Source organism: Atractosteus spatula, chromosome 4, assembly GCF_055471065.1.
Source record: "Atractosteus spatula isolate fAtrSpa1 chromosome 4, fAtrSpa1.hap1, whole genome shotgun sequence".
Classification (NCBI taxonomy): domain Eukaryota; kingdom Metazoa; phylum Chordata; class Actinopteri; order Semionotiformes; family Lepisosteidae; genus Atractosteus; species Atractosteus spatula.
Window position 1 is genome coordinate 13,747,840 of NC_142709.1, and position 25,315 is coordinate 13,773,154.

At 35.3% G+C, this 25,315-nt stretch overlaps 1 protein-coding gene across 3 annotated transcripts; it reads left to right on the plus strand.

The window, feature by feature from the left end:
• The first annotated feature begins 427 nt into the window (after positions 1 to 427).
• On the plus strand, positions 428 to 25,258 carry LOC148835868 (cytoplasmic tyrosine-protein kinase BMX-like). Of its 3 annotated transcripts, XM_088914311.1 has the most exons (21): positions 428 to 564; positions 1,290 to 1,435; positions 3,619 to 3,723; positions 4,045 to 4,126; positions 5,281 to 5,400; positions 7,843 to 7,904; positions 9,090 to 9,271; positions 10,846 to 10,905; positions 11,607 to 11,657; positions 11,886 to 11,942; positions 12,577 to 12,642; positions 13,367 to 13,421; positions 13,923 to 14,002; positions 16,115 to 16,242; positions 16,999 to 17,064; positions 18,031 to 18,202; positions 20,307 to 20,523; positions 21,476 to 21,540; positions 22,416 to 22,534; positions 23,443 to 23,600; positions 24,116 to 25,258. In XM_088914311.1, the coding sequence occupies exons 2-21, from the start codon at positions 1,298 to 1,300 to the stop codon at positions 24,179 to 24,181; spliced, it is 2,049 nt and encodes a 682-aa protein (XP_088770437.1). In that variant the 5' UTR covers positions 428 to 564; positions 1,290 to 1,297; the 3' UTR covers positions 24,182 to 25,258. The 3 variants fall into 3 exon arrangements, with proteins under 3 accessions (XP_088770437.1, XP_088770440.1, XP_088770438.1); XM_088914314.1 differs by lacking the exon at positions 11,607 to 11,657 and having other exon boundaries at positions 430 to 564; XM_088914312.1 differs by lacking the exon at positions 428 to 564 and having other exon boundaries at positions 1,279 to 1,435.
• The last annotated feature ends 57 nt before the right edge of the window (positions 25,259 to 25,315 follow it).

Sequence of the window (25,315 nt, forward strand, 5' to 3'; positions counted from 1 at the left end):
AACAATATAAAGATACAAAATGGGGAATACTGATCTTGAAAAACACTGTATGAAAAAGACAGATGTTTTTGCTAAAACATTATTCACATATTCTAGACAATTTGGGAAGTAATAAAAAGAGGGAAATACAGTGCTAGGTTATACAGTATATATAAAAGCTTTTAATTTAAATCAAAGTGAGGTTAAAATAATAAAATCCACTAAAGGACCTCATTTAGAACATTATCATCTGCTTATAAATGTCAGATGGGACAACAGTGAAAATATCCCTGGTTCAGCAAAGGTGTTTTTCTAGGAAGGTAAACCAAACATGATGTGGCTCACAATGGGTGTCTGTCAGGACTGGTGGACAGCTTTGATGCGTATGTAAATATTTCTTTGACTCACTATAAACTGGATACAATGCACCTTTGTGAAATACAAGTTTATCATTAATCAGTAGATGAACAAGAAAACAGTGGGTATTTGGAACTAGCTCTCTCAAAACGAACACGGTAACTGATGTTGTGAATATCTGTGAATCGATTTAGAAGCATAGAGAAAAAATACTGTTTGTAATTTTAGGTAAGTTTTTCTTGTTTGTGGGGTGGAGGGGTTATTTACCTTGGTCTAAACTGAATTTCAGAACTCTGATAAAGGAAAACAACAGGAGCAAATATGATGTGGCGTGTAATAGGCTAAACCAAACCCTCAGTAAGGGTCATTGAACTTAACAGAACTCACAAGAGTATTGCTGGTCAAGCCATTTATAATGCACAATGTTGTAAAGTTACACATTGTTTGGTTACATTTTATATGTGTATAGACAATAATGTTGATGACAATACTGTAGAAAGAAAAAGAATGTGTTTCTTTTTATCATTGTCTATGCTTGTTTTAAATAGATTGTGAATTAAACAAAACCGCCAAAAATGTGTTTTTGAAAAAACAATATTTTTGTGCTGATGAAATCACTATACTGTATGTATTCTTCTAAATATTGACCCAGATATGCATGTTATTTGAAATGAACCTATTTAAAATATAAACTGTGTGTGGTGGTTACAGAATACGGCTCCTATTGAGCATGGCCATCCCAATAAAAAACAAAAGATATTGGCTTTTTTTTCAATTAAATACATGAATAAATATGCTCTATTTGATGTTTTTTTTTGTGTAGGACCTTTTGACTAAGATGTGGTGATCTTGAAGTATCACTTCTTGTTTATGTGTTGTGCGTAACTCTTTTCTTTTAAAGGCACACTAGTCTTATTTTCATTCTGAGTGCTATTTATTTTCATTTGTTCCAGCCACAAAAATGGAGGCTGCCCCGATTAAAGAAGAAATTCTTCTCAAGATGTCACAGCAGAAGAAAAAGATGTCGCCCAGAAACTACAAAGAAAGGCTCTTTGAGTTAACAGAAACAACACTTTCCTATTATGAGCATGATAAAGGGGTAAGCGATCATTCTATTCATATTTCAGCATTACATCAAGACTGAGATGACTGAGAAAGTTGTTATCTGCATTATGTGAAAAAGAAATTATACTGAAAGGATTGTTATTTAAAATCTGTGAATGGCTTAGAGATGTGCATATTAACTGTGAAGTGATCCCAGAGCTGACAACAATATTAAGATTGGGTCTTACACAGATGACAATCAGGGTGAAAAGGAACTTCCACCCGGTTTTCTTTGTTCTTCTGGAAGTGTTTAATGAGCAACAACAAATTATTTCTAAATTAAAATAAATGCAGCTGGCGCTACAGTAGAACAGATAGAGCTATCCCTAAAATCACACAATTATGAGCTTCATACGATATTTCCCTACTGTAGATATGCACAAATAAAAATAAAAAAAATTTCAGGTCGTAGTTATGAATAATTATCACTGTGTGTGTATCATTTCCTCATTTCTTTCAGTTTGGTCCCTTGTTTTACATATTCAGGTGTGTTTCTGTACAGGAAGCAGTTCCTCAAAGGCCTGTCATTCACACCTTTGAGGCAAAGGTGTTTACATCCAGATCTCAGGAGCTACTGTATGTGTCTATACATGTAGGTTTCACAGGTAGACTACTGTACAGTATATCATTAACCACTTAAATCCTAGAAACAATGTTTGATCTGTTAAAAAAACAATGTTTGATCTGTTATAAAGCACAATCAAATACATTTTACTAAGGGTTATGATGGGGCAGAAGTCTAAAGTCTATCCTAAGGATATCAGGGAGTCACCTTCCCTAAGCTCTTTATAAGCTCTTCTTCTTTAGAAGGGTCTTTACTTCACTGGTTTTGTTCTGTAATCCTTGGCTCCTACCCTGTTCAGTACCCTCATCTGCTGTCTCCTCTCATTGTGTATTTCCGTTGTGTATATCTTGTGTATTTTTTTCTTTTCCTTTGTTGCTGTCATTCTGTATAGCGCTTTGAGAAGCCACATTGAAAGGTGCTATATAAAATAAAGTTTCTTATAAAGCTCCTTTGACCCCAGAAAACAGGAATTGGAAACCGAGCCAGTAAATTTTCTCCCCTGCATCTGCACAGTTGTGCAGATGGTAACTTGTGCAGGCAATCTGTTGTTCCATAAAATTATATCAAACCTTCTAAAGACCCTTCTAAATTAACCTTTGAAATACTGTAGCATTTTCCACAGCTAAGATTTAGGATTATTTTGAGTCACATGGGGCTAGCTCATTCCATCGAATCCTGGATGTGAACCAAAGATTATGGAAAAAATGCAAGAGTCCACATCAACAAAGCATACCGTTTAGAAAGGTGTTATGGTAAGGTGTCAAGAGTATGAACTAGATTTATATGCAGAAAAATATCTAGAGGCAGGACCCCTACCATTTCTGTCTCTTAAAGGACCGAACCATCAGTGTCATCACTACCAGATAGAACAGATTTCTAGCGTGCTAATGACTGTCCAGGATTTCACAAACGATAAGTATACAGTATGTTAAAGGACAGCACTGTGTAATTAATATTTTGACTTTACTGGTATAACTACATTTCTTGCCATTAGTCATATACTACTTTAATGTGAACAATAAAAATGCTATGTAAATAACTGAAGTGTCTGTATTTCAATGCCCACTAAAGAAAATTATTAGGATTATGTACTGCTATCTGAGCTGTTCAAAAATCTTAATAAGAACAAACTTTAAGATAATGAACATAGCAGATGGCTGGTATTAAAAACATACTGCAAGAATTTAGGACTAAAACATGGACCTGGGGCAATAATAAATAATTATGTGGTGCCATAAGTCTTTCTACACACTGTGTGTAAATAATTTACACATGCCTACTGATCCATCTGTGGTTTTGTACGAATATTACATGAAAGAGCCAGCAAATATTGTATAAGGCTGCACTAATCCATATCAAGGCAAAAATGTGTCAAATGCAATTATGAGGAAACAATTTAGGAAGGACTGAATAATTGAAAAATGTATATGAACTTGAGATATTATCTTCTGCATATTAAATATCACAGTACAATGCTACATCTCAGGTTGTGAAATGCAATCAAACAGAATTGAAAATCATTGGAGAAAGTTTGTTGACTGGCTTTAAGAAACTTTATAATATAATAGGTTTTGTAGTAAAATGTACTGACATTGATCTTTTTCATCTCACAGAAAAAAGGAAACAAGAAAGGAACGGTTCTGGTTGAAAGAATACGCTGTGTTAACACAGTCCTTCTAGAGGAACAGACTCCTGTCCAGAGACAGTATCCATTTCAGGTATTTTGTTTTGGTGTGGGAGAGGGGGTTAGTTGGAGTGAATGTACTGTAAAGAAATATAAAATGTGAGTGATCATGTACAGTACATAGCCATAGCTGAATTCCTAAATTCTAATGAAAATGCAGTAATTTCAATGCTTATGTCCAATTTAGACTAACTGTAACAGCTAATGTCCCTTTTAGAGAGAACAGTAGTGTTTGTCTCAGGGAGTCCAACAACTTTTGAGCATGATGGTGATAAGCCAAATACTCTAAGTCTTTACTGCACAGGCGTTTCTGCCCCTTACTCCTGTTGGTGATATTGTTTCCTTTTCATTTCAGATAGTTTATGATGAAGGAATTCTGTATGTATTTGCAAAAGATGAAATTAATCGAAGAAGTTGGTTGGAAGCATTAAATAAAGGTACAATATTGATAAGATGTGATATGCAGTATATATTTGCAAAGTGACTATTAATTGTGTGACATACTTGACAAATAGATGAATTTGTACTGATAACACGCTATTAAACTTTTAATGATATGATGTATTTCACATTTTTTCTTTCATGCATTTGAACAGATTAAGAAATATTTTGCTAGATAATAGTGATCTCTTTTACCATTTGGAAACAAAAATAATATATGGCACAGATATATATGATGTACTAATCAACTGCTTTACTGTGTTCTTGTGCAGATTGCTCAAAAAGCAAAGTACTGTGTATGTTATCTAAAAGTATGTATCTAAATGTCTGAGAAGTGACAAGCTATTGTAGAGTTAATTTTGTTCTGGAAAGCAGTCATAGAATTCCACTACTGCTGCAAGACCGTATTTACAGTACCAATGAAGAGCAGTTACAGTTACCATCAATATCTGAATAAAGCTGCGAGGCTGTAATATCAAGAGGCAAGATATCACGTAATTGCTAGATTTAATGGGTGTTTTGTAGATTGTTGCTTTTAGATGTAATAGTTTTCTCAATTTTAGCTTGTGATTGTACAGGAATCACTAAGCTTTCTTCAATAACAACTGAGAAGTGTTTAAGTGGCTGGGGTGGGCCTGTAGTCAGATGCAATATAATGGACAAGTAGTTGACTGGCTGTTCTTCTCTTCTGTAATGTATAAATACAGTTTAAATACATAACTATAATGTTATGTGCAACTAACACGCCATATTTATTAATATGCAACCACCAAGAAATATGATTATACCTGTTTTATGGCATCAGAACTCTGCCACAGAGCATCATTTATCTTTTTACAGACAAGCAATTCAAGAATCCCTATTTTGGTAACTCTGTTTTCATACAAGGACTCTTTTTCTTAAAATGTAAAGGAAAATACTTCATTCATTTTCCTTCTTCATTCTTGACAATCAGAGAAAAGCAGAATACCACAATAATTTATTCAAAACTGTCGTGACTAGAATAGTCTCTGTTTCGACTCTCCCTTCGTTTGCTTTGTCTACGGCAAGTGATTCATTTTTCAATTAAGTTAAGGCAAGGAATTTGCATTGCAAATATACAGTAACTAAACAAGCTGATAATCTCAGTTCGTTATACTGTATTTTCCAGTAATCAAGAACAATTCAAACCTTTTGATGAAATACCACAGTGGGTTCTGGGCAGATGGGAAATTTCTTTGCTGTAAGCAGGCTTCGAAAAATGCCCCTGGATGCACTCTCTTGGACTCATGTAATGTAGTTTTTTTATATATCTATTGTTCATTTGTCTGATGTTGTCTATAAAAACACACTTTGTAACCTAAACTGTTCTTTTTTATTTTTGTAAAATATTTAAAATATAAATTCTTCATTTAACACAGGAATAATAGATTATGCTCTAATGTTTTTTCAAGGAAGTTCTCAAATTACCCCAAGGTCATTAGTTGCTGAAATAACAAAAATGCAATGTAGTTTTGGCTTCATTACTTTAGTTATGTTATTAACATAAGTTTTCTGTTCTAACTCTAAAAAGTTTTCTCCTTCAAAGTGAGTGATTAAGTTGTTGATAGTTTAATGCCACTAGTTGTCACTAGATGGCACTAGCCTGCGCATTAATATACTGTTACCAATAAAAAAGTAATTTGCAAGTCTTCTCTTTTAGTGTATTTCCAGTTTATGAAATCAAGAAGAAAAAAAACAGAATTATTAGTTTAAATAAATGTCAACACAAAGCTGCAAAAAACTGAACAAGATCAGTTTGACAGTTTATTTTTTATCTTTGTATTCATTTATCTTGTATTAATTTCTTCCTGAGCCTTTTTTGATTCAGTGATAAAAGAACAAGATTCTTCTTCAATCTCTTCTCTTCTCCTGTCTTTATTTAACATGCTCCCTCAAGGTTTCTGCAACCCCTTGTCCCATGACAATCTCTTGTGCTTGCTTTGTGTCAACACCATTCTCATTACAATCTCTTTATTCTTGCAATTATCTCATACTTGTGTCTCTGGTCTAACTCATTTGTTTCTTATTTAATCTATTTGTGATATTTTCTCAACTTTTGTTAGACGTCTTTCTTTGCTTCCTCAAGTTGTAATTATTTTCTGTACCTTTTTTATCGCTTATGTATAAAAGTCAATACAGGTAACACACATTGACTGATGTCCTTGAGTGCACAAAGGCATTTTCCTGTTAAGAATCATATTTATTTCTCCAAAACCATTCTGGTTTGTTTTTTCCCAGTACACACAACGTTTTTATTGTCATTTACTAATGCTTTGTAAAATGTCACTGTCTCAAAGGCATTGCCAATGTCAGGTATATCTGACAGTTTTAATTACATTTAATCAGTTTAATGCAAATATAACTAGTTTTTTATATCATTCTAATTAATCTACAGACTTGACTTTTCTGAATAATATATACATTTCTTATATGGCTATGAGAAGCTGTGGAGTTACTGTATCCCCTGGATAATTTATCATTTTGATTCTGCTGCTGTCCTCATGCAGCTTTATCCGGATGTCACCTTCTTGTAAGTGGAGGTGAATAGGTTCAAGTACAGTAAGACAGTACAGTATGACAACCCAAAACATCCTGGAAGAAAGTTCTCTCAGAGCAAACTTTGACAAAAAGAAGGAATTGAAAAATTGTATTGTATAATATACTGAGCATCAAAAGAAATTTGCCCAAATGAAATTTGTTCCAGTATAATTGGAACAAATCAACTTCAGTAACAGTTATGAGGAAAATGACTCAACCTTTTTTTGGATTATGTGCACTGTATTATAAAATAGGCAAGGGGTGTCTTTTATCTTTTATTGATGGCCTATTTTTGTGTTATGGAATCATATTTTATTTAACTGCTGCTCGTACTGAACGGATTTGTGTCTTTTAAGCTGTGATATACTGTAGGCAGTGTTAACAATTTGTGGTACAGTTCAAAACCATTGATTCCAATATGGTTAAATATTGATGCGCTCATGCAGATGCTATTCTCCCATTCTCAAAAAGTTTGGACGGACTTGTAGCTGTGCACTGGTCTCTAAGCCCTAGATGACACATGTCTTCCCAGCTCATCCCATAAATGGTCAATGGGGTGAATTGTCACATTCCCAACTTGTAAGGAAGCCTGTGTTACACGAGCTGCACGAGCATGTGCTTTGCCCTGCTGGAATGCTGTCACATCAGGATGAGATCACAGAAAGGGCAACAAGTGAGGTTCCAGGACTTGTGTGCCTTGCAGTCAAGTTACCATCTGCCAGTCACCCCCAGTGGAGTCATGTGGAGTGTGGAGACTCTCCGAGCCAGGCCATCACCTGCTGATGCCTATTAACCCATAGACTCACCGCAGAGTCCAGCCTCCAGCATGTAGATGGCATAAAGTGGTATTTTCTTGATAAGCTGAGCACGTTGATTCCTTTCTGTGCTTTCCTTTCGTTCTCTAAGATGTGACTTAGCACTTATATGCAACAGTCAGAGTCACTCATGGTCAGTACCAAATAATCAATGAATCAAAATGACACCAGAACTTTTAACCGATATCAGTATGCTTTATTTTTCTAGATATTTACATGCATAGAGTGACACATTTGTTTTGATACTCAGTATATACATCTCTGTGTTGTGGAGATTATATATGCATCTTTATATACTGTATGTGCACATTTATTTATTTTTATTTTCCATTTTATAGCAGGAAAAAGGGATACATGGCTACCTTCATTAAGCAAACAGCTTCCTACCATCCCTGCACAGGTACACTGTGAAATGGCTGCTTGAAACCATTATTAATGTACTGTATACATTATGCTATTTATTTTTAATAACAATTAACCTGCTTTTAGTCTAGTGTTTGACACTTGTATGGGTAAACTGGTGTTAAGACCTAAACACAATTGAAATTGCATTATTGTGACAAATCACCCTGTTTTTACTTGAAGGGTGTCACACAGCCCAGGTTTAAATACTCTAAGCCCCATCTCTACTGTAGTTCCAGCTGATGAACAGGTAATTTTCCATCTATGTAGAGGTCAGTAAGTGTATAACTTTTTCAAAATGGTCGACCATACAAAAGGCAAAACAACAGAAGATAATTATGGATCCAAACATTCAAAGACAGTCACAACAGATAATACAGTACATAAACAATAAAATGATGCATATGTATTAATAATGTCTGATTTCCATGTGTTCTGGGATGATGATCCAGTCCAGGCTAGGTAAGTACTGTATGTGAATTTAAGACTTTGCAAGTTCATGATGTTTGAATGTTTTAACATAAATTATTGCATTAATGTGCATTGAACCTCACTGTTACCTACAGTCATCTGCAGTGCGTTTGCATTCTGTCAGCAGCTTGTCTGCCACTTCAGTAATGCCCCAATCCATTACCGCAGATGTGGGATCATTTTCACTGACGAGTCTGCATTGCAGTGGACAGACCATTGCCATTCCTGATCACTCTATACAGTGTCCCAGACAAGCATCATTGGCTTCAGATTAGAAGATCAGCATATGTATGGGTGCCATAATATGAGATTAAAAGGCTGCTTGTAGTTTTAAGAATCTGTAGACCATCAATACAGAAAGATAAAAATCAAATAGGAGATATTCATAAAAGATCACCTCTTTGAAGGTGATCAAGGTAATAAAAGTCAAGACAGATTTCAACCACACGCACTAATTCAATAGGTTTCAAAATCTAAAATGTATGGTGGATGCACCATAGTTAAAATTTAAGGACATTATTTACTGCATGTTGAAAGATTAAAATTAAACGTTGTAGTTATCAGGCACAGAAAAGCAAATACTAGTTTTACTTAGTGCTTAGTTCAATTCTTTTGCTTCTTTTCCTAATTTAAATGTATCTTACATTTTCATTCACCTTTTACAGTTTGTCTGTGACAAACATGTATTTATTATTCTTGTCTCACTTTAAAGTGCCGGGAAAGAACTACTTTGCCACCTATTCCAGAGAGAAGGAAGGAGCCACAGAAAGCTGTGGTGGCCCTGCACCATTACGAAGGCATGAGGAGTTGTGAGCTCAGCCTCGTCAAAGGGGCAAAGTATTACGTTTTAGAGGAAGAAAATTCAGAGTGGTGGAAAGTTAAGGACATGAATGGGTAAGACATTATTTTTGCTTTTCTGTATTCCTACATCAATAACTATACACCTTTTGTGTTTCTCCTGTGAGTAGCTGTAGAGATATACTGTATGGAGAAAGATGGGGAAGTTCATTGGAAGTGATGGGTGGGAAATAGCTGCTTTTTCCAAGACATGTAATAATTGAAGTAATTGAAATCCAAGTTTCAGAACGAGACTGTGGAGCTGCCAGTAAAACACAATAGGTTTGCAATTATTAGCCTGTTGCCATGGCAAAACTAAAAGATCAGATGTAAAATACAAATTTGGCAATGTTGGGATTTTGGGTAATGTCATGCTTCTCTTTTTCTTTTTCTTCTCGCAATTTTTTTGAAGTGCTATGATTTTTGAACATCCTGATGTGTAACGTTTGTCAACAACAAAGTAAACCAGCCAATGCAAGTATATTTGTGGGCAAATATTCATTTACCTGGAAAAAAGAAACAAAATGTTTTCATTTTCCTCAATGTCTCACATTTATCAGAGCTAATTTAAAATTAAGCTAATCCTTAGTTTCCATAGGCGCAATCCATACATGACACAGAACCATGTTAGTTAATTCAAGATTCTATAGAAGTCAATAAAACTGGAACTTGATAAAGTATGAATGGTGAAAGAGATATAGACTTCTTCTTATCCACAGATTTCTACAGGTTATAGTGTCTCAGGTGTGCTACAGGTGAGCAATCATTTGTACATGTAGACTGGGTGAGATCTCAAGATCGCTTTCATGTCTTTTTGTTTATAATTTTTCTTATGTTCTTTTCATAATCTAAAAAAGTCCAAAAATCTGAAAAGTAATTATTTTTATCAGAAATAGCATTCCAAGCATAAACGGTATATCACCAAGCAGATTGTTTTCTTTCAGTGTGGTAGTTGTGCATGTATTGTATGCAGAGGTCCTGAGAACTCAGATCTGCAGCTTCATTAAAGTAAAATACTGGGTGTACTGAAGCAGGAGACATGCAAGTACACTTCCTTATGAGTTACAACTTACCTTTTGTGTCAGTATAAGTGTATACCTTGCCCACATCTAAATCTTTCCACAATAGTAAAGCTTAAGCATCACATTTCTATTTATGAAACTTATAGCAGAAAACCCATAATTTATACTTAATGACTTCCTTTTCAAAACATATAATAAGATCCAACATTTCAGAACCATGTCTTTGGTCTTTTAAGGTCCCACGAAGAGTCCAGAGAGGTTTCATATCTGTAGTTCCATATACTTCTTTTTATTATGCTAATTCAACGAAACATGTGGTGCACAGAACTCTACGCTTTAACCTACCAACTTGATGGACAGGAACCAGAGGATACAGATAAATGTAAATTCTTATCTTGGGGTGATGTGATTAGTGGAATAACACAGGGGTAAATGTTAGGTCCACTGCTCTTTCTAATTTGTATCAGTGATCTGGATTCTGGTATACTACTTAGTCATGATTGTAGAAAATACAGAACTAAAAACAAAACATGCTTGCACTACACTGCCTTTTATTTTACTTATAAAGTGCACAATTAATTCACATTGTTTTTTGCATCTTCTATGCAGGGACGAAGGGTATGTTCCTGTTACTTACATACAAGAGCAAAGTCATAAGCCAGCTGCCAAGTAAGTGCATTTAATTGACCACGCTAAATAAAGTGTAGTGTCTTCTTTTACTTTGATAGTTCTGTGTAAATGTTGCTGACATCCTTCCAATTAAAATCCATCCAGAGACAACTAATACATTTTCTGAAAAGAATATATTGTTAAGGAGTTATGGAGTATGTTGATGACCTCCTGACCCTGCATTCTAGCAGCACCCTGTAAAACACGACCCCATAACTCTCGCACTCTTTGGAGCTGCAGGAAGCTGTCCTCACCCTTTTAGTCCACCTGCAGTCTCTCTCTCTCACCTTCTCTCTCCCTGCTGCTGAATAGCACACCTGTGTAACCAAAAGGGCAATAATCCCTCTGCCTTTGTAAAGCTGCAGACCTGCCTCCTGCCTGTTCTCTGTCACTGTCAAATATACAAGTATCCCGTGTCACTATGACATTTAGACAGATTTGTATATTACAGTGCATTAACGATAGCTCTTCATTGTGGGTGTTTCACCATACAATATGTTTATGATTAAAAAAATATTTTTAAAAAAAGCAATTCTGCTTTTCTGGGAAGAAGAAGATTTTGAAAGGTCTTGACATGCTATCATCATCTGAAATGCAAACTATACTATATTTCGTTCTTCAAAAACCCTGTTACATTTCAGCTTTCAGTGTAATTAATACTGCAGTTCTTTTTTTCTTACACTTACTTAATGTGGTCATAGCACAGAGCCTTTGAAAACCCTGAAAGAGCGATCCTTCAGCACAGTTTTGGAGTGAGTGTACTACATCTTCTCTTGAAATTAATTTTAACAATTAAAACATCAAAATGTCTTTTTACTTTGTGTTACAGTAAATGTGTTTTTTCCCCATTATGTGTTAATGATGTATGATTTGACATAACCTTTTTGGGAAGATAATTGTACTTATCAATCATATAAGCACATACTTACACTTTGTGTTTTATGAATCGAAAATAACTCTTTTGTTACTGTCCTTCATAGGCATAAAAAATCTAATCCCAGTCATCACCTTCCACAGAGGTCTCTCAGCATGGATAAGTAAGTCTTTTTTTAAATATGCCAAGGTTCAAGATTTCAGTTTACTTAACTAGTAAACTGAAAGTAAACTGAAAACTAGTAAACTAAAAGATCTACAACAGGATAAATCATTTTAAAATAGAATCTTACCCATCAAGCCAAAAGGCAACATCAAAAAATAGTTGCAGATTTCTACAGAAATATTGCAGTAATACAAATGTTATTGAAAGATAATTTACTACGCTGTAACACTCTCTCCCTATGGTCTGACTTCCTCATTAAGGCAATGAGGCTGTAAATGTGGGATGTGCTAACTTACTGACATCTTAATAATGTGCAGAAAAAATACTGAATAACATCTTCTAAAATCATATACAGATGTTTAAGATTAATGTTGCTACAGTACAATGTTGTGTCCCAATGTCTGACATAACCAAGCTGAAGCATTCTAGCAATATTTGGAAATGTTCTTTTAGCTAGGATATTGTGTTATTCCTTAATTGTAATGATCTTTTTCACAAAATAAAAAGGCTTTCATGTCAGACTGTCATGGTACAAACTACTCAGCAGTTTCTGACAAAGAAACTGAAAACATCTCAAATGTGATTGATTCACCATTCACTTTGCCTCCTACCAACGTTCTCATTTCCGGCAGTGCACTCAGCAATAATATTCCCAGCAATTCCATCCCTTTGCACTCTGTTAACATTGAGGACTATCAGTGAGTAGCTCCATTCCTATTTTCTTTGCCTTTCTTACATTTTTCATTTAAATGTATTCTTTTTAGTTATGTGGACTCTGAGCAACCTGCATAAATGAATGTTAATAATAAATATCTGTTGAGGACATATCTGTTATGAAATTAAGTACCATATTGTACATACTGTAGATTCATGGCATCCCATAGAAACATTTTGAATTGAACTTTATTTGTAATAAATTAGTAGCAAGACTGCACTGTATTTTGTTGAAATGCAGAAAGAAACAAGTCACTATTTATATAAAGAAAAGAAAATTTAAAACGAAACAGTTATGCCAATTACTTTTTTTTTACTTTTTTTGTAGCCTCATAAGCAAACAGTTAAACAGTGCAGATCACTTTCACTCTTACAGCAACTCATCACTGAGCTCTGTTCAGGTCTAAACAGCTAAAGCTGCAGTGTTTTTCACTGTATCTCAGTGGACTCCTTTGGTATTGGTTAAGGATGAAAATAACAATAAAGGTTATGATTGGCATTCAATAAATTCTGTTAATTTTAATTGAAATTTTAGTTCAAAAGCCAGTAAAGCCCAGGCTTCTGAGACACGTTAACTAAAAAAAACTAAAGTATGGTTCCGTTCTCTTTTTCAGTAGCTTTATAAACTCTCATCATATGGTCTTATTGCTGATTTTTTCCACATACTGTTTAAACATATAGGATGCAACTTTACCTTGGTTCTTGTAGGTGGTACGCAGGAAATATGTCACGGGCAAAGGCAGAACAGCTCTTACGTGAAAAGGTGAGTTTAAAAATGGTCTTCAGCCATTGTGACACTGCATTTCCATTTCCTGCATTATTTGAAAGTGTAAATATTGAAATGTCCCCACTATCAAAATACTTATCTTCCCTCTAGTCAGTATCGACAACAGCATCGAATTGTCACTCAAATCACAAAGTTAAAAACATAACACTTCCTTCAATAACTGCCTTCAAAACAATATATATAATAGAACCTTTTGAGATTATGCTATTGTTACAAGTATATTTTCATCTGGATGCTGATGTATCACATTTGATTATTTACGGTCAACATTGGATGCCTTCAGTTTTGTTATCACTAATTAAGCACTAAGCAAATACTGCATTCTATAGAAATATTTAGCACTTTAATTGGCATTTAAATTAGTGTTATAAATATAAATATAAGGGACACAGAATACAGTATATAGCATTATAAAAATATAATGTAATGGTTCAGGTTCCTACATTGATTACTTTTCATTCCGCTCACTGAAAACAGGGAAAAGAAGGGGCCTTTGTTGTTAGAGATTCAAGTCAGCAGGGGACATACACAGTATCTGTTTTTACCCTCGCTTTTGAGTGAGTATGAAAAGTCATTTTCCACGTACATACACTGGTGTATGAGCTGAATACTAATAGAGTTTCTTATTACGGTACTTAGTTTACATTTAAGCTCATGGTTTACCTTTTAATTATTACTTTCAATAAGTAATTGCTTTATTCAGCTCTAGTTTTATTTGTCACTGATTATTAAGTATAGCACTGTAGTAACATCAGTGAGTATATTGTTTTACTCATGGCTATTTAGGTATGCAAGCAGTTTGTGTGGCATCACTCTAAGATGTTTATTATATATTTGTATGGAAAATAGATACCAGACTGGCAATGAACTTTTACATCTTAAAAAAGTTCTTTTGGAAATCTAAAATATGTATTTTTTATTTGACCATACAGAAAATTACACTATTCCCTTAGTTCTACATGCTTAATTGCTAGATTTGAATAATAAATGTAAAACAGGGCAAGAACATTAATACAGTAAGTCCACTTGTAATTTCCCACTGAAATTGTATGTCAGCCAGTCTCTTTCTGTAAAAAATTAAACAGTCAAGAGAGAAGCCACCTGTTGAACTAAAAGGAGGATCACTGACTGCTTATAACCCAACCCCTGAGGAACACTTTGAAACTCCTTATATCCTAATTGCTCCCACGTGACAACGTGGCTTCTAAACCGTTCACTTTTTATATTGTAACGCAACGGGGGCTCTGGCGGGCGCCCTTGCCGCATCAGGTCGGCCCCATCCCGACTGAGGCTCGAACCCGGGACTTCCGCGTCTCTCTGCAGCGACCCAGCCCCGTGAGCTAAAGAGAGATTTCTCCACAGCCCAGTAGCTGTAGTCCTGCTATCACAGGGAAGGGCGGTGACGTCACCTGCTCTGGTACGCCGGCTCTTACACAGTGCCTGTCGGCCGTAAGCGTTACAATATTATGATTAATACAGGCCCAAACCTATTTTCAAGTGACAGAGGCTTTTGGCGGCCTCTAGTGGTGGACTTGTTGTTACTGCAGTAACTCTGAAGACGTCACGTCCACACCAACGTTATGTTCATAGCCAGAAGTATCAGCACAGACCACACCATAGATTTCAAAAGGAGTCTTTATTGCAGAGACAGACAGACAATCCACCAAATACAATGCTGTACTGTACAATTCTGAACCTGGAAATGATCTTATTTTTTTTAAATAGCTGGAAGGGATAATAGAAAATATCGTGTTTTCTATTTAATAGTCATATAACTCCTGTCTAAAGTTCAAGGCCAGTCCTTTAATATTCATCTAGCATTAGCCCTTAAAGTCTTGGGCTATAAGCATGCAATCCCAAGAATTAACTGGACATGACTATGCATTCTGTGGTCATTGTGGTTTCCCCTTTTTTCTATAAACTACAGTATATGTTTTTCATATGTAACACTATGGAAAATTGAAGTTTTCTTTTATTTAAATATGCATTCATCTTTATCTGCAGAGGAATAAATGTGTACACTTCAGTGTGGTCTGTAAATGAGGGTTATACCATACAGGGTATGGAACATAGATACTCATTTAAATTATTTTAAAACAGAATTGATAGGATCCCTAAAGTATGGTTTATGGTCCCGTGTTTCCACGAACTGCATAATTTTTAGATCTGAATTCTGTTCTCCTCACAATGCTCTGCTTCGCAATGCTCTGAAAACACATAAACTGGCCACTGATTCAAGCTGACACCGATTTATCACTTTATCCTGGATTCACAGACTGTAATAAATTGATTTGGGTGGAAATGCTAACAATTAGATCAATTAAAAGTTAAGGTGGCTTGTGAGAAAGCTTCTTTAATGTACGAAGAAGAAGAAAAGATTAAGAACAACAGTTGTTATATGACAAGATACATTTATCTTTAAATTGATCCGTTACTTCATGTTTGGCAACATACATCTCTGTATATGTAGAAAAGTGTTTACGTATTTATCGATCATACAAGCTTCAGAACTGTGCATTAACATAGCATATAATTTTTTTTTGTCTATCCCTTTTTTGTTAGTTACTTTAAAATCAAATATTTTTAGCAGACTTTATAGAAAACATAGAACACACCTGTAAGGATAAGTGGCTCCACGTAATTTCTTAATTTATTTTTTTCCTTTTCAGTGATAAAAATGGTTCAATTCGTCATTACCTTGTAAATGTTACCCCTGACAGCAAGTATTATATTGCAGAAAATCATCTATTTGACTCTGTTCCAAAAATGGTGCAATATCACCAACACAATGCAGCAGGTAATCATTTTCTCTCTGGTAAATTACTGTAGGCTGATAGAAACTGTTTCTGTTCCTCTGTGAAATGAATGACACTCCACTGGAGGTCCTGCATTATTCTGGTACTCTTCAGTATAGGGAAAGCATACTTCACAATTTGTGATCAGTAAGCCTGATTGGCATAGCACACATTAGCTGGTCTGTAACATGGAGAGATCTTAAGAGAAAGAAGTGAAAAACCCTGATTTTGGAGTGTGGTCCTGGGAACTATTCCATTCACCATGCAATATGGCTGCCTGTGATCATTACATGAGCTCCGTTATCCGTTCACCTCAGTCAGTCACACGGAACGCTTCATTGCTGCTGAAATTGGCACCATTTCATGTTTATGAAAGCGCCCCACTTGACGGCAGATTTTAACTTTATAAGTGGAGAAATGTCAAAATCCGCTTCTTTGATTGTCTGTCCATCCATCACATCTTGTGATGTTTTTCACCTAGTCTTTAACTATAATGTTAGTACATTATAGAAAGACAGCTTATCTCTCCTCATCTGCCATTTTTATTTTCACTAAACCTTTGTGAATAAAAACCTAATTGTCTGTAATGGTCTTTTCACATTTTTCCGTACAGTAGCTTCTAATTTAGAAAAAAACATTTGTTACGTGAATAAGCATCGAACACGTTTCAGTAGGAGGAAGTGGGGAAAACCACATGATGTATATACAGGTAGGCTGCCTATGTATGGGATAGTAACATAAATGTATTTCTCTCTCAGGAATGGTGACAAGACTTCGTCATCCAGCTTTAATCAGAGACACCAAGGTGCCATCCTCTGCTAATGGTAATACCGTACATCTAAATCAAGGAGTATCTAGGCGGTGTCATTTTTTTATTTCTCCAAATCCAAAACATGTTCATTTTTTCCTATACAAACATATACATATATATATATATTAGTGTTCAAGATAGAGCATGTGGTTCCTAGTGAACACTGATCCACAGGATGGAACAATGCTTATTTACTTCAAATTTTTTAATCCCTAAAGCTAATAATAATAATAAGAAGAAGAATAGCTTACACTTGTATAGCTCTTCTCTGGGCACTCCACTCAAAGCGCTTTACAGGTAATGGGGACTCTCCTCTACCACCACCAATGTGCGGCTCCCAATGAGAAATTTGGACAGGATGCCGAGGTAACACCTACTCTTTTTGAGAAACACCATGGGATTTTTAATGAGCAAAGAGAGTCAGGACCTCCATTTTACGTCTCATCCTAAGGACAGTGCCTTTTTACAGTATGGTGTCCCCATCACTATACTGGTATAGTGGGGCATTAGGACCCACACAGACCACAGGGTGAGCGCCCCCTGCTGGCACCTCTAATACTTCTTCCAGCAGCAGCCTTAGCTTTCCCAGGAGGTCTCCCATCTGGGTACTGACCAGGCTCACACTTGCTGAGCTTCAGGAATTTTCACTTGTGAGTTGCAGGGTCATATGGCTGCTGGCAAAAGGTTTTAGGTAAAAATGTATATGATTGTTGTTGTTGTTGTCATGCACATAAAGCGTAATAAAAAAGTTGAAATTTGTAATCTGTCGAACAATCAAAACCCATCAGTAAGCTAAAAAAAACACAGCATGCTTGTTGTAACATTACGTTATGGTGAAAATCTGTGTACATCTCTGTGTACACCATGTCTGAAAAGCATAACAGGAAAAGATCAGTACAGTATGACATTTTTCATACCTAAACCCCCGGTCAGAAATATTGGTTAAAAGTAAAAGAACATTTTATTTCTTTGTTCTGAGGGAAATGGGAGCTGAAACGTGAGGAGATCACCCTGCTGAAAGAGCTGGGAAGAGGGCAGTTTGGCGTGGTGCAGTTAGGCCTTTGGAAAAGCAAATATGAAGTTGCTATCAAAATGATCAAGGAAGGTTCCATGTCAGAGGAAGAGTTTATAGAAGAAGCACAGATCATGATGTAAGTTCCCTACTAGGTAACAAAATGGAATTTCTCATTTTCCGATGAATAAAAACCACAAGAGTATTGTGTGTTCCAAAAGGGTACAGTTCCTTTTTAGATTTTCTGGTATTGTGTAACTTTGCCTTCAGGTCAAATAATATATATGGTCCCCTTTCTCTTTTTTTTAATCATAAGAAAAAAAGGTTACAAAAGGAGGAGAGGAGAGGCCATATGGCCCATCTTACCCATTTGGTAATTATTGGGTACAGTAATTGATCCAAGGATCTCATCCAGCTGTATCTTAAAAACGCCAGGTTATCGGTTTCGATGTCATACAAATAGCTGGGTCTTTGTTAAATCAAACATTGACTTTAACTGGGTTTACTTACAGTTGATAGCTGCTACATAATAGCTTAATTGTTTAAGCTGAACATGTTTGTGCTTCTAGAATGATCCTTTTATGTATTTGTATAGTTAATTTTACAACATTTTACAGTTCAGATTTGGTAAGCAAATTACTGTATACAATTAAGAAATTGAAGATATGCATTGTAGTTGGTTTCTAATGTGAGTTTGATCAACATTTGTGAAAACTTAAAACACTAATTCTGTGACTCTATTGCAGAGAAGCTCTAGCAAACAAGCTTAAGTTTTTGTATTTTCCCAAGCTGGGTCTTCTGTGGACCTTTATCTTTAAGACTCTGATCATGAAGTCCTCTGACTGCTCTGGTATACAGTAGTACCCAATGATATCCCTTTGTCCGGTTTGCAGAACAGTATTGATGCTTTTGCTTGCTTTCTAGACACCTGATACTAGTAATCTGGAATTCACCAGCCCCATCTTCACACAACCTTTGGATCAATTAAAGCTAGAAAAACAAAAATATATGCTGCATGGATCATCCAACTCCTTTCAATAATAGCAATCCTTATCTCTGGTTGATGGACTAGATTATACACATTGATCTTTTCTAAATCGCTTTGATTGGGTTTCCCCCATCATATGCATGGCTTCAACATATGTTAAGTATTTTTCACAATTCAGGGCTTTAGATTTCTTTGCTTGGTAGATGTGCTATGTTAGATATTGGAATAACAACAATTAGGGGAGGAGATGTAGCAATTTACAGTGTAAATGCGAGACAGCATAAATTCATTTTAGACTCGAGAACATTTCACCACCCCCAGTCTGAGCAGATGACAATCTGAATCACCTGTTGTTGGTTAACCAGCCCTGTTGTGTTAATACAATTGTTATCAATCCCATAAATGTCCATTTCACCTTTTCTCTTTGCATAAATGCATTTTGCTTCTGCTTCTGCTTTTAAGTACCGGTGAATTCTGTATCATGAATTGCAGCTTCTGCAACAGGCATTCAGCACCACAGCTTATATTATTTTTTCAGCTTTTGCAATAGATGCGCAACTAAAAAGTAATTTTCAGTACCTGCCTAAATCCATTTTCTTGGAATTTTTAAGAATTTCAGTAGGCATCACCACATTATTGTGAGTGCTGTATACTAAAGTTTTTAAATTCATCTATCTGCAAAGCTCCCTCAGCGAAAGTTTGGTTTTATACTTCTCTTGTTATAAATCCAAAAAGTCTGGACACTTATTTATTTATTTTGGCCATAATGTCCACTAATACTTTACTCCACTTAAATGAGATCTTATAGTATAGAAACACAATTTTTAATAGCCACTGAGAATGTTTTTTTTTAAGTATTCATGAATGCTTCAGAACTTGGATATAACTGTAATTTACATGCAGTTATAGTGTATTTTATTGAAGCTAGGACTTAAAAATTATACCTTTAAACATTCTTCCAGTGAACTGTTTTCACTACAAATTATCTACTATATAGATTTTACTAAAAACCTAAATATTGGCACATAAACCATATTTTTAAAAAGTGAATTTTCCAAAACCATGCAAAGTTTCTATAGTGTTCTGTGTAAATGATCACGGTAAAGCTAAAACCAGTGCTGCAAGTGTTTTCTTGTGCGTCTTTTTCTGGGGGAAAAAGGTGCTTCCTGAGAAGAAAGTCTGCTGATGTTTTAAATATTAAAATAAGAAGTCTATTCTTTAACCTGGTTCTTTGAAAACAATTTGTATCTTTTAGGAAACTGAGGCACCCAAAGCTGGTGGCTCTACATGGGGTCTGCACAGACACTTACCCCATTTACATTGTGACTGAGTACATGTGCAATGGCTGCCTGCTGAGCTACCTCCAGGCTCATGGCAGCCCGCTGCAGAGGATCCAGCTGGTGGAGATGTGCTTCGACGTCTGTGATGCCATGATGTACCTGGAGAGCCAGCAGTTCATTCACCGAGATTTGGTAAGTTCGCCGGTATCAATCTCTCACTATTTTTTCCGAAAAACTTAACCCATCCTTGTTCCTTGTTTTTTGTAAATTCTTTCTTTCACAGCTGAAAGAAAATCCAAACATTTATGCCTTTCTATATCAGTGGAAAGCACCAGTCCAGTACAGTCATTAATCAGCATGTATATTCATTTACTAATATACTATTTAGGTGTATGCATTTACTACAGAAATGACCAAAACTCTTGTCTTCTGATTCATTTTAACATCTTTCTTAAGGCATTGAAAATGTAAACTTCTTCTAAATTATTTTGTAATATGCTCTGTAATACATGCTGACATTTCATTGTAAAATGTACATGTAAATACATTATGAAAAAGTATTGATCTTAGATCTTACCCCGTAAGTGCTTATCCAGTATGATTGTTGAATGGGCCTCAGGTGCTTGAAGATATCTGGCTTGAATCCAGGGCAGACGGGATTTTAACTGAGTTCGAAGTGAGGCTTGCTGGAAAAGATGAGTTAGAGGCTACAGAGTGATGCTCGCTCTGTTGTTGAAAGCCCATTATACATTCACTGCATATGCATACACGCATATGCATGTACAGTTATGCATATGCAGTAATGCATATACAGTAGATTGTTTTGTGTCAGTATTCTGGATATTTTCTAGCTTCCAGAAAAAAGTGACATTTTTTTCTGCAGCTGATTTATATTCTACTGTGGGAGACCTTTGGAATCAGGGGAGCTTCTCTTACTCATAATGTAATATATTATGTAAAGTTCTTTGTGTGATTGATTATATACTGCAAAAGTGTTGGACACTTCTAAAGCCAGAGTTGCCCGTAAGCGGCTCTGATTGAATTTCTACTGGGGTCAGAGCTGCTCTTGTCACACTTAGAATATCCTAATTTATGACAATGTAACCTTTTTTAGTCTTATCAGTGTCTTTTCCTTTTTATATAGGCTGCTAGAAACTGCTTGGTTGAAAAGGATCTGACAGTGAAAGTATCTGATTTTGGAATGGCCAGGTGATTGAATTTTTTTTTTAACATACAACACCATCAGACCAGATCATTGTTCCGTGACTAAGATGATGTACAACACACTGCACATTAAGGAAGCATTATTTTCACTAATATGATATGTAGAATGTGATTTGAGGCAGTTAGGTTATTTCCAGCACAGGAAAGTTTGAACCAGACAGTGAAACTGACACTGCACTAACAAATAAGAGTTTGGGAGAATCTCCCAAAGCCAGAAAACTCAAGCAAAACATTTCAGAGAGGATGTTTTTTTGGAAAAAGAGTGGAAAAAGCTCAAAGCTCTGGAGTTCATGACAGAAGGAAAGCCAATATAGTGGCCAATTAGAAAAATGACATTTTTGGAGACTAAAAAATAGTAAATTACTACAGCTGCCCAAAGAGGATGTACACTCGTGCCTGATTATTTTAAGATTAAATCTGAACACAATGCCACAGCTTTAATCAATTACTTTGACTTGTATATCTTAAATCATTCAAACAACATAATAAAAGCAAAGTAAGGAATGTAAAGTTCAACTAATTTTAAAAACTTAAATAACATGGCAGTCATATTTTGTGCTTGATACCTGTTTATTTGTTGTGTGGAATTTAAAATCATTCCCTTTATGTACAGCCTTTTGAACTCATTTAGCTAAAGTACATGGTACACAGTGTCTGCCCTCTAGGAAAACAGAATTATGCTTGGTTTTCTTACTTTCTTTTTACTTAATTAAAAGTACCTTCAAGTACGATTGTGTGTAAAAGCTGTTGTTTTCTTACAGGCAGATATTACAGATATATTACACAAGTGAAATTTTAATATTTATTTGCAACGAACATCCTTCGCTAAACTTACAGATAATGTTTTGGATGTTTTGTAGGTATGTTTTGGATGACCAGTACACTAGCTCTGCAGGTACTAAGTTTCCAGTGAAGTGGTCTGCCCCAGAAGTTTTGAACTACACCAGATTCAGTAGCAAATCTGACGTGTGGGCTTTTGGTACGATACATTTTTCTTTGATGTACTGTATATTATCTGTGCAGTAACCCTTGATGAAAGATTTACAGTAGAACAGAGATTAAATAATCAATGGCCAATATATCCATTTTATATCTAACTACTGAATATCAATATAAACCTACCCTGAATACAAGTATAGACAATACATTTTACTGTATTTGTTATGCTTAGGCATATATAGTATATGAGCCTAATTTGCCCAGCTGTAAAGACATGTATTAAAAACCTTGCTACAGTGCAGTATGTTTTTATCTGGGAAAAGCCTTTCCCACCATCCTACACAGTTCTATTGAAATACTCTCCTGAACACAATGAGAGTAAAGAGAAAGTTCAGCCAAGAAATGAAGAAACATTGGAAAATAAATAGCCAGCGCTGATAGTGTTGTAAACGAGGAGAACTAACGGTTTATGATCGTGCAGACTCTGGTGCTTAGGGTGATCTGTCCAAGAGAACTCGCTTGCTGCTGAGGTCGTTTGTTGAAATTGATTAATTCATCTGTCCTGTGGGCTCTGTGACAGCATAGAAGGGAGTTTGTCAGAGACCATCAGGGTTAACTGAAATGTTGGAGCATGTGTAATCCCAATTGGGATGATATTTTTCCCATCAAATCATTCCTACTTGGAAAGCAGCAGGAAAACTGCTTTTATACTTCCTGTTGGAAAATCAGCTGTTTTGGCTTGCTGAACAGAAGTAGCAGCTGCTTTCCATGGTTTCACAACTTTGCAGATTTTTGCAGAATTGAAGTGTGCAATCGGAGGTCAAATCTATTGGAAAGGGATTAATAGTTATTGTTAAAGAACTTGGAATATTGCTTCCTGCCAGATTATGAGTTTGATGACGTCAATAGACCCTGTCTCCTCATAAACCAGATTTGTTTCTTTCCCAGGAATCCTCGTGTGGGAAGTTTTCACTCTGGGAAAGCAGCCTTACGAACTCTACAACAACACTCAAGTGGCTGAGAAGATAATGCAGGGATACCGATTGTACAGGCCGCAAGTGATGTGTGAGGATTTCTACCAAATACTGAAAAGCTGTTGGCATGAGGCAAGTTCATTTATTGCAACACTGCTGTTACTTTGCATGTGTTTCTTCAACTGTCAAAGCACATGTTTCACATCGTCTTAACAAATTAACAAATGTTAATGAGAGCACTTTTGAACTGGTTACACTGATACAAACTGATACAATTTGTATTTGTATTTGTGCTGCTGCACAACCTGTACTTACTTGTTCGTATATCACGTTACATTAGTCATTACAGTGACTAGTGACCAGGAAGGGCCGCTTCACGTCACAATTCTTGCAAACTGTTGCACTCTACCAGGACTAGACCAGCTTAATTCAGAATTCGTAAAATTTTGTTATAGAGTCAATTTATTTGATCAAGATTTCATAACCGGTCTGAAACAATGGAACTGCAGTTCCCCTTTAAACGGTTTGGATTTCAGCTTATCAAAAATGTTCCTTTAAAGTTTGACACAAATATATATTTGGTAATATGACACAAATATATCTTTGGTAATACATTTTTATACAACTGAACTATATTTTTCTTCCAGAAACCTGAAGACCGACCTTCTTTTCACCAGCTGTATGAAAATATCCAAAGGTTTCGAGAGGAGTGATACTGTAATGCACATTTGTCAAAGGCAACCAACTGTGTTTTAAAGAATAAGGAAATACTATTCATTTTATTTAGGAAAAATCCGGAACAAGGAGAAATTGATATGCGGCATCTACATTTAAACCACCTGGTTTCATTTTCACTGATCACTAACCTGTGTGATTTAACAATCTTTTTTTAATTTAAATTACTTTTTAAATGAGGCTCACTTTATTATCACTGAAAACAATGTTTTCATCTTTTAGAGATACTGTACTGTTTTATTCTGAAGGGTGTAAATAATGCTGTTCATATGGCTAAAATGAACCTGTGGTCATGTGTGAAGTGAAATGTGATGATTGTATTACTTTATACAGTATCTGTGATATAATACATACATATACATTAATTTTTGAGACATTAAAATGCAGAAAGCTACAGTAAGTGTACAGTTATTATATCCTCGGAACTATACAACTTAAGGTTCACTCCCTATACATTTTTCTTTCCAAGTATCCCTTTGTTTACATTCCAAAGCTTATAGGTGAGTTAAAAAAATATTTCATGCAACAAAGATCTGACATTTATTATGTAAATATATATTTATTATAAAATAGCTTTACATTTATTTAGAATTATTATCATGACTTACATTACTTAATATGTGATATCCTTTTCATAATTAACCTATTATGGTACTGTATTCTCATGGACTTGTGTATTTGTAACCACTTTTTGCTGCATAATTTGACATTCATGAAATTCTGGGAAACATTTTCCATGTAAAAACAGCAGGAAGATGAAAGAAGAATTTTCAAAGGACAATCGGAATAATTGTAATATTCATCACTGTTTGTAAAATAGAAAAAAAACAATCTCCAAGAATAGTCAGAGTGCTTCCTAATACAACTTTCTGAGTTCATCAGCACAAGCTTGTTTTGCTGTCTGATTCCAGCCTATTCAACATTATTAACATTATGATTACAACAACAAAAAATCTTAAAGCAATATAACAAGATAACTTTGCTTGTTACCTGTTAAATGGTAAAAATTGTAAGGTACCATAATATTACTGAATACAAAAATCTTTGTGTAAAAAGATGTGTGGGGCTTTTAATCGTTGTTAAGGCATGACAACTGAGAAATTATAATTTCC